Source organism: Cryptomeria japonica, chromosome 1, assembly GCF_030272615.1.
Source record: "Cryptomeria japonica chromosome 1, Sugi_1.0, whole genome shotgun sequence".
Classification (NCBI taxonomy): domain Eukaryota; kingdom Viridiplantae; phylum Streptophyta; class Pinopsida; order Cupressales; family Cupressaceae; genus Cryptomeria; species Cryptomeria japonica.
Window position 1 is genome coordinate 121899627 of NC_081405.1, and position 17738 is coordinate 121917364.

At 36.4% G+C, this 17738-nt stretch overlaps 1 protein-coding gene across 3 annotated transcripts in view; it reads left to right on the forward strand.

The window, feature by feature from the left end:
• Nucleotides 1-17738, forward strand: part of LOC131026808 (uncharacterized) — a 257348-nt gene that overhangs the window by 102349 nt on the left and 137261 nt on the right. For all 3 annotated transcript variants that reach the window (XM_057956786.2, XM_057956787.2, XM_057956785.2), the window contains one exon: nt 10083-10173. In XM_057956786.2, coding sequence (XP_057812769.1) covers nt 10083-10173 — 91 coding nt within the window. The remainder of the gene's footprint in view (nt 1-10082; nt 10174-17738) is intronic.

The window sequence follows — 17738 nt, forward strand, 5'->3', positions numbered from 1 at the left end:
TCAGTATGCTCTGGCTCTATATCCCACATCTTTGTTTCCCCTTGTGTGTAGTCATGTTGTTTGTGTGAAAGAAGACATAGGTTGGAATGCACATATACTAAATTCTCCGCTCTTTTTGATAGCAGCCTATTGCGCTTTATTGAGTGGATGAAAGAGTATGTGCTCCAATTTCTTTCTGAAGCAGATGAACTAGCAACCTATGAAGACAAAGTAAACAATTAAAGTTATACATTAATAAAAATAAAATTACTAGCAACCTATGAAGACAAAGTAAACTATAAATAAACTAAAACTTGTAAATTTAAAATTTTAATTAATTAAACTTACTTGTGATGAAACTTTTATAGCGAGGGGTTGTAGGTGTTGGAAGCATGTGCCATGGAAGTACCACCAGCTATGAGCATCCTTCTTGGATCTATGACGAAGTGCATCAACACTTAGACCATTCCCATTTGCGAATTCTATGAACCCATTTGTAACAACATCTCGCAAATCATCATCGGGATATAGTCTAAGAAATGCTGCCTTGTACCCATCAAATACTTCTAGATCTCTCCATGGTGGAATCCTTTCTGGTTTAGCAAGAAACTGATTGCTATAGTACTTAGGTGTCAAGGCATAGGCAAGGAGGTGCAAAGGAGTGGTCATCTTATTCCACCTTTCTACAATAATTACTTCTAGTTCTTTGAAGAATTTCTCCTGAGGATCATTCTCTTTTTCATTTATAGTGACCTTTATTTTTTCAAGCATCGAGTCAATGCCATCATAAATCTCACCTATGCAAGGCCTATCCATGTTTGTATAGTGAATCGTGCTCATGATGGGCTCAGTGATACTTAGGAGATATGTAACAAGATCCCACCATTTCTCATTCAATATTCTATCCCTAAGTTTTTCTGCCTTGTCAGTGCTACTTTGCTTCCATACAACCCAATTGGTGTTGATCACCATATTGCATAGTGCCACTCTAACTTTCACAAGTCGTCTTAAGACGATTGTGTTTGATGCAAAACGGGTCTCAGCAACCTATAACACAAATTAATGCCAAATGATTAAAAAATAAAGCCAAACTTTAAAGAAGAATACACAATATAGCTTACACAATGATATTATGAACATTGAAAATTAAAAAAAATCAGAAAATGTAAAATTAAATTACTATTTCACTTATCTTCAATAGCTCCAAATTCGAATAGGTTCTAAAAATCCCTTGAGACATGTGGTGGTTTGTGATGAACATCTGGATGTCCTCAGCCTCTGCATACACATCTCTGATCCATTTGATTTTTTGCCCAATCCTTTGTAGCATAAGATTGAGTGAATGTACCGCACAATGTGTCCAAAAGATGTGATCATAGCATTGCTCGACCAACAAACCAGCAACTCTACAATTTTTTGCATTGTCCGTTATGACTTGGACAACATTGCGGGGTCCCACAGAGTCAATGGCAGAGATGAGAATTTCTGCAATAAATTGGCCATCTTTTATTTGGCCCTCACAATCCACAGCTCTCAAAAACATTGCCCCTTTAGGGGACACCGCTATGACATTGATCAAGGGACGGTTTTTAGCATCTTTCCACCCATCTGAAACAATTGTTACACCTGTCTCAACCCATGAATCCCTTATGGGTTTCAATGCATCTTCAACCCTCTTCACCTCTTTCTCCAATAATGTTCCACGTACCTTCTCATAACCGAGGCCCTTATACCCTCTTGGTGCCTCATTAACACTTTTTATCATTTGCTTCCAATATGGGGAGCGAACAACATTGAATGACAACCCATTTCTTTGTTTTGCAATTATTTGTTCATTGCCAATGGAGGAAGATGTAGATGCCATTCTAGTTCCTATGGCAAGAAATAATATAAACATATTCAAAAACAAAAACTAAATAATGAAAAAAGATTCAAGTTTCATGTTTGACAATTTGTGAAACAAAAATAGTTAGAAAAACATGTTTAAAAACCTACCTCTTGTAGCCAATGGAAGCTTGAAAATGTATGGAAATGATGCTGCAACACTTGTTGAAGCTTCAAAAATTAGTCTTCAACTCCTCCTCTTTGATCTTGGAAGCCAAATTTTGTTCACCCTTTCTTCAACCTGCTCTCATAAAACTTTTGTTTGCAACACAAATGAGGTGAAATGAGTCAATAAAATGTTTTAGAAGTCAATTTTAGGTTATAACTTTCACTTTTTACAAGGCGGAATTGAAAAAAACAAAAAAATTTGCATTGTTTTTTGACTTTACGGGCCGCCCGGGTTCGACTGGGTCCACCCAGGTTCAACCCCAGGTTCGACCAGGGTCGAACCCACTCTGGGTTTTTCGAACCCTGGTCGAACCCAGTTCAAACCGGACTCGTACCACGGACCCGGTCGAACCCAGACCCGTACTTGGGGGGCCCAGAGGCGAACCCGGTAACCTAGCTTTAGGCGTAAATTCCACTTCCGATATACCATGTCAATGTTACTTCTGCTATTCCACGATACTTCCGCCACACCATGGGTGACGTTATAATTCCTTCGTGATTGTAGGGACAACCGGAAATATACCCGATATCGGGTCTCTGTCTCATGTGAAGTGGTAAGAGTTCGTGTTGATTGCTACAACCGATACTGGGTATTTGGGAGACGATGAGAAAAGTGGATTCTGTGTGCCTCTCTGCTACGTACCCGATAGTCTTCGTGTGGAAGGAAATTACGTGCCTCCTTGCCAGACTTCAGATAGTCTCGTTTGGTTGATGCGTATGAACACGCTTATCCGCAATATTGATCAATACTCATGCTGTAAACCACCCCGTGGTTATTACTTCCAATAGGCCAGTTAAAGCTAGCGAAAGGAATTCATTTTTATGCTTGATATCTCACAGATTATCAAACTTCTCTTCAAACATTGCTTGTATAAAATCCCATATCCTCCATCTCGGGTGCCCATCCTTTTATTAACACCAGTTGGTTAAAAATCCCATAATAGTTAAGACTATTTATGGTGTTAAACAAAAATACACGTGATTAAAAGACATGCCTTTTAACCATAATATATGTAAATATTATTTATTTATATAAATGAATGGGAAGTTTATATAAAATAATTAATATTTTTTATACATTCGCTAATCATTTATTAGGGGACATGACAACACACAAGTTATACTATAGTTTAGAAACTGCATATCACGCAAATCATAGAGATTGAGAGTTAGAACAGCAGGTTGACAGCCTATTGTTTGACAATATTCCTTGCATATTCTTTCATTTATGAGCAGGGGATATTACACACACATGGCAGGAAGAAAAGTTAATACAAAGTAGAGTATTGATCAACATGCACCGACAAAACCTAATGCAAGTGATGACAAAGAAGCAAGCATAAATGTTGTAGAGCACGTGAATATACTGAGAGGGGTGGTGAATTAGTATATCCACAAATTTTACTTTTTAAAACTTGATTAGATACAATAGCAATACTTTATAAAGATTTTTCAACCACACATAGAAGATCTAGCAAGTATGAACACAAAAGAACTAAAAATTTACGTGGAAACCCTAGAGGGAGAAAACCACGCCTTAATATTGCTTAAATTAAGGTATTGTGTAGTTGGCCATTAGAAGGCATGGGGCGAATCAATGTATTTGGGTGAGCATTGCTTAAAAACACTCATCACATGAGCATTGGGATGACACCTTTTAGGGGCTTTATGCGGTTCGTGGACTTGATTATTGTAGATAGTAGAGCCCCTTAGGCTAGAGATTGGATGTAGGAACATCAAAACATTACGAAGGCTCTAAATGACAACCTTTAGCAAATGTAGAATCAACAAAAGATGTATGCAGATAGGCATAGGAGTGAGAGGTCCTTTGAGGTTGGAGACATTATATACCTTCTGTTGCAGCCTTATATGAAGTCCTCACTCAAGAGAGTAGTGGTGTGGAAAAATTGATACACAAGTTTTATGGCCCATACATTATTATACAGAGGATTGGGGAGGTTGCTTGTGAGCTAGAGCTTCCGAAGCACAACAAAATTCATAATGTGTTCCATGTCTTCCCTTAGAATGGCACTAGGGAAGCACATTACACTTTCTATAGAGCTACCATCATTATTGGATGAGGAGGGAAAAACAACCCTAACACCAAAATAGATAATTGATGTCAGAAAGAAAAGATTTACGAACATGAGTATTCAGGAGTATCGGGTTAGATGGAAGGATTTGCCTACAAAAAATGCCACATGGGAAGGAGAGTAGATTCTTTAGCATCTAAATCTGCAATTGCTCGAGGACGAGCAATTTTAGGGAGGGAGGAAATGTCCCCTTCTTATTCTTAGGTGTTCTAGGAAGTGACATATGCCTATTTTATTCCCATAGGTTAATGCGGAGAATTAAATAAGTTATTCCAGGTGACTTTATTTAATTAATTTTTATTAAGTGACTAAGTTTAAAAGTGGATATAAAATAAAGTCACTTCATGGGGTCAAAAAGTGATTATTTTATTAAAGGTGAATTTAAAACAAATTAAACTTTTCAAAAGTTCCCAAGGAAGTCATCTAAGAGAAATGGAAGCTCGTTTGTAGATGTTGGACTTTTTCATCTCTCATTTCTAGTTTGGGTTGCAAGTTCAACTACGAACCCTAGGACAAAAACCGTAGAGATGTTTGGCTTTGGGGATGAAAGATTTCTCCCTAGTTAGATTCATAGTAGATGTACATAGGATTCACATTTAGGCTTAATTGGAGAAATAAGATTTTAATTTGCAGTTGCTGGTATTAGTTCTCTGAGGTACAAATTTATTATTTGCAGGAAAATAAATATGCCATTTCAATATTTACGAAGGGTGAAGTATTCAAGGAATGAAAATGTAGTGTGTTCCTGTGAAATAATGGTTTAGAAATCAATATTTATCTTTATGGGCAAGTATACCATGCCCTAGTTTATAGTCAGACCAGCAAGGTTGTACATCTTCAAAGAATTGCTCGGTGCAATATTTAGGCTTTAAGTGTGTCTGGAAATCTTATGTAGCATCTTGGCGGTTGACTAAGGTCAATGTAGCATCCTCTAACTTGGCAACGGCAATACAAACAAGGAGTTGAGTCCCACCCCCTTGTAGAGATATTTATTACTGATTTCTGCCTGTTGGTCTGTTTTGCTTTTTGATATATTTGCAATGCTGGATAAAACAATATAATGCAGCAAAATAGAAGATATCGCAATAATAATTTTCAACTGAAAACTGAACATTACATAGGGAATACACAGCTGAAAATTCCAGATTTTATATCAGCTTAGATACTTAGTATTTTCACAAAATATTGACAAATCAGTTCATAGAATATTCCCTATTATTTAAAACAACAATACCCAGAAAATTTGGAGGTTACAAATTACAAACTCACAGGTAAGATATGCCTTGAAACCCTCTGAAATGGATGCCAGAATGAAGTATAAAGTTTGCAGCAGTATAACAGCACAAAAGGTAGGCTTCAATGGATGCTTCTTTAATATTTTGAAAATTGCTCACAAACCCTTGAGATCTCTTGAAGACTTTCACCTCCAATCTGCACAATATATTTCCCACGTGCCAAAGAGTGTATGCACAACCAGCAATAAATATATTCAATGATATTTATCTTCAATAATGCTGATCTGCACTTAAAACTCTTGTAAAATCCTTCAATGAAGCACAATGTTGACTCCTAGATGAAGCCAATCTGAAAGGCAAGCCCTCGGAAGATCTTTCGCAACCTCAGGTATGCTAATCAATGAGAGATTTCGTTCTCAATGATCAAAGAATGCAGAAACTCTAGGTTTCCTTCTCCAAGAGAAGAGCTCTCCAGAGTCCAAACACACAAGTAAATGATCAAAATGATCCTTCATTTACTTTTCGATGGACTATATATTTCTCCAATTATGTCAAACCCTTCTAGAAGTCTCATTTAAATCATTAAATGCTTTTATAGTTTCACTTAAGTCATTTAAATGACCACTTTAACCATAAAGTTATATTATATCATTGTGATGCACTTTATTAAATGACTTTTAAGTCATTAAGTGGCCCCATTCACATAAAGTGGAAATATAACATTATAATTGCACTTTATAATTAATTATTAATAAAGTATTATTTTATTAATAATTAAAATAACGTAACTCCAGAAATAATCATTATTTCTTGTTTCCGTCTGAATTTGGGAGTTAACCATTGTATCCACTGTGCATCCAATTGCCTTACTAAAAATAGTAAGTCCCTCTAAAAGAAACCAGAAACCTCTAAATATCAATGCCTCAGAACATATGAAGGATCTGGAGAGAAAAAAACTTACAACTGCCACCTGAAGAGCTCTATAACACCCAAACTAGACCCTCTAATCCACCACACTAGCCTACGCGGTCAACTGATAGGCTAATCCTTCGAATTCTGATGCTTACGCTAATGGGGACATAACAGTTTAGGAGCTGTACCATTTAACATTCAAAAGAAAAGGCAATGATAAAGGTTTGGAAGGCTTCTAAGCCAATTTCTCCCTTTAGGCAGTCAATGCAGTTGACAAGGAGTCAAAACAGCTGATGTAGCTTTTATTGGGGAGAACACAACTGTATCATCTACTCAATAAAATATTTTGCTGCTGCCGTACATGTGAATGGGAGCTTTGCCTTTTTAAGGAAGATGAAAGTGAAGAATGGATGAGTGTTTCAACTTGTCAAGGGTCCATGTCGGCAGTTGACAAATTTAATAATGAATTTCTGTGGATGTAATTTTGTAACAGCAAAGCAAAATTTTACACATAATATCTCTGTGACCATATCTTGCCAAAATTTTCATCTATGAATGAAATAGTGAATATTGTAAGCATGGGAAGATTATAAATATGATGCTAATTAATAAAACATTTTAAAATAAGTTGCAAAGAAACTCAGATCAGCCTGTTGCCAACTTTTTGGCAAATTGTCTGTGCATTTAAACTTGTTAAAATTGCAATATTTTGGTATAAAAAATTTGGACAGTATATTACATATTATTGTTTTTGTTCCTTCCCCTTTTTGAGCCCTATGTAGAACTTTCTATTGTATGCTTATGTACTCTCGAGTCACATTGGCTTACATTTGATCACTTGTGGACATTAATATAATTTCTCTCTTCTTTCTTTTCTTTCTTTATGATATTTATATTTGTACTTGTACTTTATGGCTAGGTATTATTGGGCTTGGGTTAATTCTCTCTTGCTTTTTTTTTGATTGTTTTTATGTTAGGCTTTAGTTGTAGTCACCTTTCACTTTCTAGAGTTATTCACTATCCTAGTATTGTTCTATTGTAACTAGATTGACTTTATATCTCATTTCCTACTATCTTTATGCTATGTTTGTATCCATTTCGATTCTTTTTGTGATTATAAACAAATCTATTTTGCGTGTCTCTAAAATTTCAGTGGGTACAGCAATGCTATCCAATGCTTAAAGTGTATGAAAAAAATATAACTGCCATGGATACCAGTATAGGCAACTGATGAGGGGACATAACAAATATTTTTGTTTACTTCAGAATTTTGCCTGATGGTTGTTCATAGACATCAGCACCAACTTGGGCAATCACAGATTTAATCTTGAAAGTTCTCACCCTTACCTTTAAAGCATACTGTTTGTTATTTACTTCATTGTGCCCCAAATCTTATTGCTTCACTACTATGTTGCTGTTCTACTTTCTCTCTTGATTTTGAAATATGTCCACCTAATGTTCCTGTGAAGTAGTCATTATGGACGATTTGGGCTTAGGAAAAATGGTTGGATATGTTCTCCTTGTACCAACTTCGGTCTTACCAAACTGAATTTAGGAATACAATGTGAGAGTGAATAGCAGTGCAAAACTTCACTCATTCTAGTGGCAGCATGATTTTTTTCATCCGCATACATCATCCATTATTATTATGTCCATCTAAATTAAATCTCCAAGTGAGTACTCCTTATTTTGGTCATAGAAAATCAGAAAGCTATTTTTTTTGAGATTTTTATAGAAAATGACTTTACAGTTCCTTGTTTTCTCTGTTATTACTTATGAAGTGAAATGATGATTATGAATGATATCTATCATATTTTAATAATAACATGCAAGTGGGTTTGGCATCATAAGTTCAAACGAAAGAATGTTGTTTCTTTGTTTCTTTGTCTCCTTGTTTGGTCTCCAAATTCATTTTCTGTGGTGAGAGTGGTTGTTTATAATTGCTTCAAGGGGCAAAAGACAGATTTTCACATCTGACATTGTTTATTATTTATTCTGTTCTCATATATCTTTATTCCGAACCTCTTACCTATTGCCATTTTTTTACGTAAGGGTGTAGCCAAAAGCAGCTCTGCCATATCCAATTAATTTTTCAATTTGGTGGTATGCTAAACTAATCTAGGATACACTGGTGGGTTTCAGCTGGTGTGTTCCTTTTGGTAGCTCTCACAGTCTAATTTGAGTTATTCTTGTCAACATTTTTTTTCTCACCAGCTGTTATTATTCAATTTTTTATGGGAGAATGTTTTAAATTCAGGTTTCATATCTCTAACATTTTTCTCTTTCTTGCTTTCCACATCTTATGTGGTGAAAAAGTGAGGCATTAGTTAGTTTTCTTCAGTACATTCAAGTATTGATCCTGTTTCTCAGTTGCTATACGTTGCTTGTGTTGCTTGTCACCAGTCTTCAATTCCTCATTTTTGGTCAAAATAAGTAGAAGTAATGTTTCCAACCGGTAGTTCCCTACCATAACTCAAACCTATCTCTTATTGGTGAATCTGTGTACATGTGTTATCAATTGGCAAGTAGTTATGTCCTCTGCTGGGAAGGAATTATTAAGGCAATGACTGCAGGCAATCTAGAGATCATTGCTTGCTTTGTCAAGACGGAACTCTGCAGATTGTCATTTGAAAGGAATATGTTTTCTTGTGATTTCTTCTTATTTGGCAGATTCTGAATTGGTATTATTCGACTGCTTGTTTACGCTTCTTACTGTTTGTATGCCATGTTGCATGCATTGCTTTTGTGACAGCATATCCACTTTTTTCATTTTAGTGGCACTTTACTGCAAATAATTCTATATTTTCATTAAGCTTGACCCTGCTGGCTCATTTTCACCTGTGAAATCAGTCGTGTGATTTTCAGGATCTAATTATTTATACAGACATGACTGGTCCTACATATTTGCTGCTATGTTGGGCTAATGAAATTAAGGTTTCTTGAGGTCCAAGTGTTCGAGCAACAACGAAATATAGGAAATCAAATATTACATATCACATGCATTATAATTTCTTGTATGATTATAAAATATGTCTCTTAACCATATATCTAAGCTAGGTACCTCTCAAAAGGGTGAGCTCTTCATGGAATTTTCACAACTATTTATGGAATGCTTCAATATGTCTTTCAGAGTAAATTGTCTTTTTGGTAATAATGATAAGAGAAAACATTTAGATTCACTAAAATTTACAAATGCTGTGCTGTTTGGAAAGGGCATAGTGGCTTTAGTTCTTGGATTTCCACAAATTTTTTAATATTTACTATGTCTTGAGCCTTGTTTAAAGTTTCCAATTATAGTCAATAATACTTCCTCCATTTCTTATTGTGACATTTTTGGATGCTTAAAATTACCGAGCTTACCAAAAAATTGAACACATGCCATGTGTCCTTCTCAGCACACTTCTGCTGATATCTGGCATTTAAAATTGGAAAACTCCTCATCGTAGGAATGTTGATATACTGATATTGCAAATACTTAAAATAAATATTAAATGGACCATATTTTAAAGATTTTTTTAATAAAATGTGTAATGTTAGGTTGAATTTTTCAATTGTTGGCTTAGACTAATGAACTAAAATCTTATCTTTGTGATGTTGCTTGATGTTCATATAATACTGTAGAAGCCTTATTTGACTTAGGGGTTGATATACATTATTGTTGCTTTTGGTTGTTCATTAAGCCTGGCATATTGTTTTCTATATGCATTATGCATATTTGTCATGTTTTTTGTTACTGATGAATACATGATACCATTGATATCATTCTTGGTGGGATGTAGCTTGGCTAACGCTTGTCTATTATTGTGAAAAGGAGGTACGTTATATCCTTGCATATCTACGTTTCATAGGGAATTGTGAAGATCAGATGGCCTTAGAGAGTATTATTAATGTGCCTACAAGAGGTAATGTTCATTCTCTTAGAGTGATTTATTTCCCCTTTTCAATGAAAATGTATATTGAGATGAAAACATATCTAGAAAGGAGGAAAGATTTTTAATCTTGATGGCCTTTTGAGTTTTAGAAAATTGCATTTTAGAACCTTAAAATATGTATTTCAGCAGCTAATATTTTTCAAACAGACAGCTATATAGTAGAAGACTACTTCAAAGAAGACATTGCAAACACTTGCATAGATTTGCGAAATAACTATTTAAATCAGAAAAATGAAGTTCAACCAAAGAGCTTGAACTATTCTTCTTAAACTAGGTGTTGGTACCATTTTTGGCACACTTAGAAACCTTGCATATGTTCAAAATTTTAGTCAAAAATCCTGTCATTGATGTTGTATTCTGTAATGTCCCCTTCTCATTGATGCTCTTTCAATGGTCCATTAGCCTATTCCTGAGACGCGTAGGCTAGGTGGAATGAAGAATGAGGGTCTAGCACTGATGAAACGAGGACTTACTATTTTTAGTAATTGAGGGAATGGCCACTCTAGTGTTACTGTCCTACTGAGCTCTCCTTGTTTTGCCTTTGGACGCGATGATCATGTTTTTCTGAGAAGTAGTTCTTGACTTACTATTTTTAGTAAGTGGCTGAGTGGCACAGTTCTATTTTTGGCATTAGACAGGGTTCTGACTCTACCACAGTTTTGTGGTCGTCCAGGCGCAATTTCACCTTGGTTGTGATATTAATCAGTACGGGAGTCATTTGCGACATAATTAAATATTATTTTTTTATCCTAAGGTTAATATTTAATTAATCTGATTATTGGCTACTGGTTTATTAAATTTGAGATTAATGCCTATTTTATCCTAAGTGGTGGCGAAATTCATATATTCTATGGGATGTCGAAATATTTTTAGGAGAACATTATTTCATGTTGCATCTCCATTATGTGCCAAGAGTTTTACATGGGCCCTCCCCCTTTTTGGCGTGAGTCTTGACTTAGGAAGAAAGTGGCGCTACACTTGGGTCCACGTGTAATGGAATGAAATTCAAATGCAAGGTGTGGAATTTGGAGGAATGACATTTGAATTTGAGGAGTGAAGTTATAAATATGAGGCTTGGGCTCCCATTTCCACATCTTTTGAAAATTGCATCGTTATGCTGGCGGTTTGGCTACTGAAAATTTGAGCTTCGAAGTTGGCTTCCTAGTTGAGTCTTAGTTTCGTACTTGCAATATAGTACCTAGCTGTGCCCTTGTGTTCCCATTGCTGATTGGTTAGTGAGTTGTAGATTATGGAGTGTTCGATGTTGGATTTGAGTGTTTTTGGTTGCTGGTCGCGAGATTGTTGAAAGTGAATTTTGCTCACATCTCTTAACCAGGCGACTCCATCCATGTTTCTAGCTATTTTGATTGAGCAATGATTTTATTAGACAAAATCGAACTTCCAGGGTATAGCGTGGGTTTTTGCATTTGCCTTGGGATGCGTGCCAAATGAATAGTGGTTTGTTTGAGTTGTAATTTGGTTGGGATGTTATTGTTAGAGTTATATTGGGAGATTGGGATTGATTTCATGTGATTTGGGTAAAAAATGAGTGAGTTATGAGTGTTTTGATGTTTCCATACGCTGTTGAATCTAACTTTCAGCCTGCAGATCAGTGTAACAGAAAATTACAGTCTTGTTGTAGAAATCTGCAATTAATCTTCTTATCTCATCTCTATATTGTAAGGTTGTTTCAGTAGTACTGATCATCCCTTCTTTTTGCTTTCATTTGTAACTCCCACTGCATAAGTGGAAGAGGCTGCCTTGTCGCCTTCTAAGTTTTGTAATTCAGTTTTTGTAATCAGTCCTCCCGCTGAATAAGTGGTCGAGTGATAAGTTCAATACAATGGTCCTCCCGCTGAAATATGCAGTAGAGTGATAGCTTAATGTAATGTCCTCCCGCTGAAATACGCGGTAGGGTGATTGAACTTCAATTTCTTGTAATTTTTCCCTTGGTCGGTTTACCGCCAAGAGTTTGGTTTCTATCCTGTTGGATAAGCAGAAGGGGCTGGCTTGCCGCCCATGCATTGTAATTTTTAGTTTGATTATTGTTGCTAACGATCCCCGGAAAACCATATGCTCTCACCCTCCCAGTCTGGGCTCTCGGTGAACAAAAGGTGGAAGGGTTCCCTTTTTAGTTGTTTGGATTATTCCTCTAACCTTAATGGGTTATTTGTTGTGGATGAATTGTTATTGGCCTAAAAAACAAAAAAAAATTACTGGGATATTACATATTCTTGATGGCGACTAAATTGTTTGTCCCTCCAAATCTTAAAGATTATTTTTGTGTTGTAAATGTTAGACTATTTGTCATTGATATCAAAATGCATCATAAGATCAGATACAATGCAGATATTATACTTTGAAAATGCAGGTTGTTTGGTGCTGGAGAACATACCTTTGATACACATACCTTTAATATTGTGAATCATTTCTAATAAAAGAGAAGACAAAAGATATTAAAATTCAGTCAGACGGTCTAGTTCGGCATTTTTTCTTATACACAGGAACACATTTGGAGCCGATAGACAGAATGGGCGCGTGACGACAGTAATGATTTTGTTTTAATATGAATACGGTACGGATGAAATGATATTAGAGTGTCAAATGATTAATGGTTCGTGTAGATTATGGTCGAGCAAACTCCTGAGAAAGAACAATATGTTGTTACCATGTAGTAATCACTGGAAGTTCTGTCTTCAAAACCCACGTGAATAGTTGTGTTTTGCATTAACCTGTACTAATATGCTTTTATTGATGAGGGAAGTTGGTATGCAACTTAGGGATCGGTTCATAACTGTCTTCAAACAACACCTAACTAATACTTTAGTCCCTGCAAACTTATTCATATGTTCTTGGCAAGCATTTAATATATATGTTATGTCATAATTAGTGGGTAAAGGAAGTTCGAATCTTGAGATAGTTACTAAGACAGTTTTATCTTTCTTAACTTGCACCCTTGTTTTATATATGCCTCTGAGGGAGTTCAATGGTAGTTTGGTGCAAGCTTGAAAAACTCGGATTTTGCAATAACTCGGCAAGGCCAAAAAATTTTAAAAACTCGGGACTTGCCAAAACTCGGCAAAAAACTCGGCAAAACTCGGCAACTTTATCGAACATTTGAAAATACATTTTTTTTTTATATATAATTCAAAAGCACACATTTACACCAAATTTGTATAACATATATGATTTCCATGATATATAAATCAAATTTTTTTGGTAATACATAGCAACAAATGCAAGTATCATAGCATAAACCAAAAACCAAGTGCAACATATGTATAAGAGTTCAATACATATCAACGTATCATAGTGACAGTCTCATAGAGTTATAGAGTCATAGACCACAAAACAAGAACCTCTGAAATTCTGATTACATATCAAGTTCAAAGTTTGGTATCAATGAAAATAAGAAATCATAAATTGCGTCTACGACTAAAGCTCAAAACAGATTGTGGCCGCTGGGTGGGTGGTGCTGAAGTAGTGGCAACATCCTCAACACTAACAGGTGCCTCTGCTGCATGATCAACCTCCTGCTCTTCCTCACGTGCTGCCACTTCCGCATCCCATTCCTCTCCTGCCCTCTCCAACTCACTCAGCTGCTCATTAGTAAGGAATGGATCCAAATCATTATCAACATCATCAGGAGAAGCAACCCATTCTGCTGCATATGGATCAATGTCATCCAAGTCAAGTGCTTCATGTGAATCTTGCCCTAGCACCTTCTTCTCATGTAATCGAATGTTGTACCGCACATAGACAAGATCATTCAAGCGTTGTTGAGTCAACCTATTGCGCTTTTTTGTGTGGATTTTCTCAAAAACACTCCAGTTGCGCTCACAACCAGAAGCACTACAAGGCTGTGATAATATGCGGATGGCAAGCTTTTGAAGATTAGGCGTTGTGGCACCATAATCTTCCCACCACAAATCTGCAAGGATACAAAATGTGATTTATAACTTGTAAAGATTTCAATAATCTTAAAGAGAGAAATAAATGGTAAAAATTAAACATATGTTTTTTTTTACCTGGTCGTAAGGTGGCTCTCCTACGTTTGCAATCAGGTGAAGAAAACAATTCCCCTAAGGCCTTCTTATAACTCTGCAACTCATCAAGTATCAGGTCTCGAAGGATCTCATCATCAACTAATCTCCGAATGCATGTGTCAAGGCCAATTCTAACCTCTGCATCTGCTCTGAAACTCGGAGAGTAAAAAAACTTGGGATTCAAGAAGTAGGCAGCAGCATGAATATGTTGGTGGAGTTGATGGTTCCACCTCCGATCAATTATGCGCCATATGGGTTCATACTTGGTCTTGTTTGACCCATACAAGTGTTGAATCGCCTCTTTGGCCTTATCCATGGCCTCATATAGATACCCCATGGAGTTATGATCCCCATCCACCATTCGTAGCACCCTCACCAACGGTTCCGACACCTAGATATAAAAAATCTAACAAAATCAGCAGATTGAAATATTAGAAAATTAAATAATAAATCATCAATTAAAGTTTCAAAACTTACATTGATGATCTCCTCCACTATCTTGGCAAAATTAGTATCAAAAATGGCAATCACAACCTTCTCTGCTTCAGGCTTTGTAGCATAAGGACTCCCCAACCATCTTTCACTCACGAACATCCGCTTCAGGTTGGGCAATGTAGCAAGTATGCTCTGCAAGGTGAGGAAATTGGTAGCAAAGCGTGTGACCCCCGACCGCACAAGATCCTTACCTTCAGTGTGCTCTCTCATAAGATTCAGGACCCATGTGTGATTGTAGATGTATTTGGTGATATTCCTTCCATCTTCAACCACTTTCTTTACCCAACTTAGTTTCCCTATGTCCTCAAGGAGCAAGTCAAGACAATGGGCAGCACAAGGGCTCCAAAATAATGTCGGATGTCTAGCCATTAGAAGTTTGCCGGCTGCCACATATGCAGCTGCATTATCAGTCACAACTTGGATGACATTCTGCACTCCCACATCCATCACCACTTCATCCAACATGTTGCACAAGGTCTCCGCATTCTTCACTTCATTGGAGGCATCAATTGATTTTAAAAATACTAACTATCCTCCTGAAGCAACTAGAAAGTTGATGAGTGTCCTGTTCCTACCATCTGTCCATCCATCAGAAAGAATGGTGCAGCCATTCTTTTCCCAAATAGTCCTTTGCTCTTCCACTAATGCATGAGTGTTTTGGACCTCATCCTGCAATAACGGTCCACTTACCTCGTAACGGCTTGGGGATTTGAACCCCTTACCTGCCACAGTCAACGCGGTGACCAATTGGTCCCAAGATGGACTAGAAATAGCATTGAACGGAACATCGTTGTAGATAAAAAATCTAGCACACGCCACCTTGGCTTGTTGGTGAGCCTCTTTATTCCATGTAGTGCCAAGCAATCCAGGTTGTGCACCAGGAGTGTTACGTGGAATAAAGAAGTTTTCCATGTTGCTGTCCAAAGTTCCCTTTGCTCGTATCCGTGGCCCAAGGGAAGAACCAGATGTCCCCACATCTGTATGTGACCCCATGGAACTCAAATCTGCCCTTGGGGCTGCCATTGCCTCTCCTGTTCTCTTTTTTGTTGCCTTCCTTTGATCATATGCTTCAAGCGTTGCTATTGCATCTCTCGTAGCCTCTTCAGTACATTCCGTACAGCTTGTGGTATCTCGTCATTGAATTTTTGCAAGGTGATATTTGAACCTATTAATGCCACCTTTTACAATTTTTTTGCAATGGTTGCAAAAAACATCTCCTCGTTTTGGACCTGGTCTCCCATGTTTCCAACAAGGGTCTCTCTTTTTGCCACCAACTTTAACTGTAGAAGCTGAATCCATTTTCTTTCAAAAAGATGTGGAAAAGAACCTAGCAAAAGAGAGGCAACATTTAGAGATAAATAACATTGTTACCAAAAAAAATCACAAACATCCAAAAATTACAATGACTGTATAACTGTATTTTATTTACAGTCATCTATTAATAGATGACTCTCTAAAATTAAAATTTTTAATTGGTTGTGTATTTTTTTAAGTTTTTAACTTCAAATTTAAATTTAAATGAAATACTTTAATACACATTGACATTACACAGTTGACAGTCATTTCAAATGACTATGAGTATTTCACAATTGACTGTGTAATACACAGTCATTAATTACAATGTACATTAATGATTAATGTATTACACAGTCATCAGTCATTTGAAAATGACTATGTATTACACAGTCATTTCAAAATTTCAAATGACCGTGTATTACACAGTCATCAGTCATTTGAAATTTTGAAATGACTGTAATGACTGTGTATTACACAGTCATTTGAAAATGACTGTGTAATACACAGTCATTTCTCATTTGAAATGACTGTAATGACTGTGTATTACACAGTCATTTCAAATGACTGATGACTGTGTAATACACAGTCATTTGAAAATGAATGTGTATTACACAGTCATTTGAAATGACTGTGACTGTGTAATGATGACTGTGTAATACACAGTCATTTGAAAATTTGAAATGACTGTGACTGTGTAATGATGACTGTGTAATACACAGTCATTTGAAAATTTGAAATGACTGTGTATTACACAGTCATTTGAAAATTGAAATGACTGTGACTGTGTAATACACAGTCATTTGAAATGACTGTGACTGTGTAATGATGACTGTGTAATACACAGTCATTTGAAAATTTGAAATGACTGTGTATTACACAGTCATTTGAAAATTGAAATGACTGTGATTGTGTAATGATGACTGTGTAATACACAGTCATTTGAAAATTTGAAATGACTGTGTATTACACAGTCATTTGAAATGACTGTGACTGTGTAATACACAGTCATTTTGAAATGACTGTGTATTACACAGTCATTTGAAATGACTATGACTGTGTAATACACAGTCATTTTCAAATGACTGTGTATTACACAGTCATTTCAAATGACTGATGACTGTGTAATACACAGTCATTTGAAATGACTGTAATTACTAATGATTGTGTATTACACAGTCATTTGAAATGACTAAGACTGTGTAATACACAGTCATTTTCAAATGACTGTGTATTACACAGTCTTAGTCATTCGAAATAAAACAATACAAAAAGATACCTGGTCGTGCGTGCAAATGCAAACAATACATAGTCATTTTGACTGTGTATTCGAAATAAAACAATACAAAAAGATCACGAATAAACAAGTAAAAACCTGGTCGCGCGTGCAAATGCAAACCCTACTGCAAATCGCGTGGCGTTTTTTGCCTTCCGGAGTCGCGCGAGCCGCGAAATGGAATAAAGACTTCGGTTTTTTTTTTGCCTGCGACTTAAGTCGCGTTTTTCTCGCATTTTGTGCCGCGTTTCGGGCGGGTTTTGGCCATTAACGGCGAGTATTTGCCAAAAAAATCGCGGCGAGTATATAAAAAAATCACCCCGAGTATTTCCGCGATTAACTCGCGCGGCATTATGGATCGCGATTACTCGCGAGTTTTTGAATTGCTCGCCGAGTTTTGCAAGTATGGTTTGGTGTGTATGTGC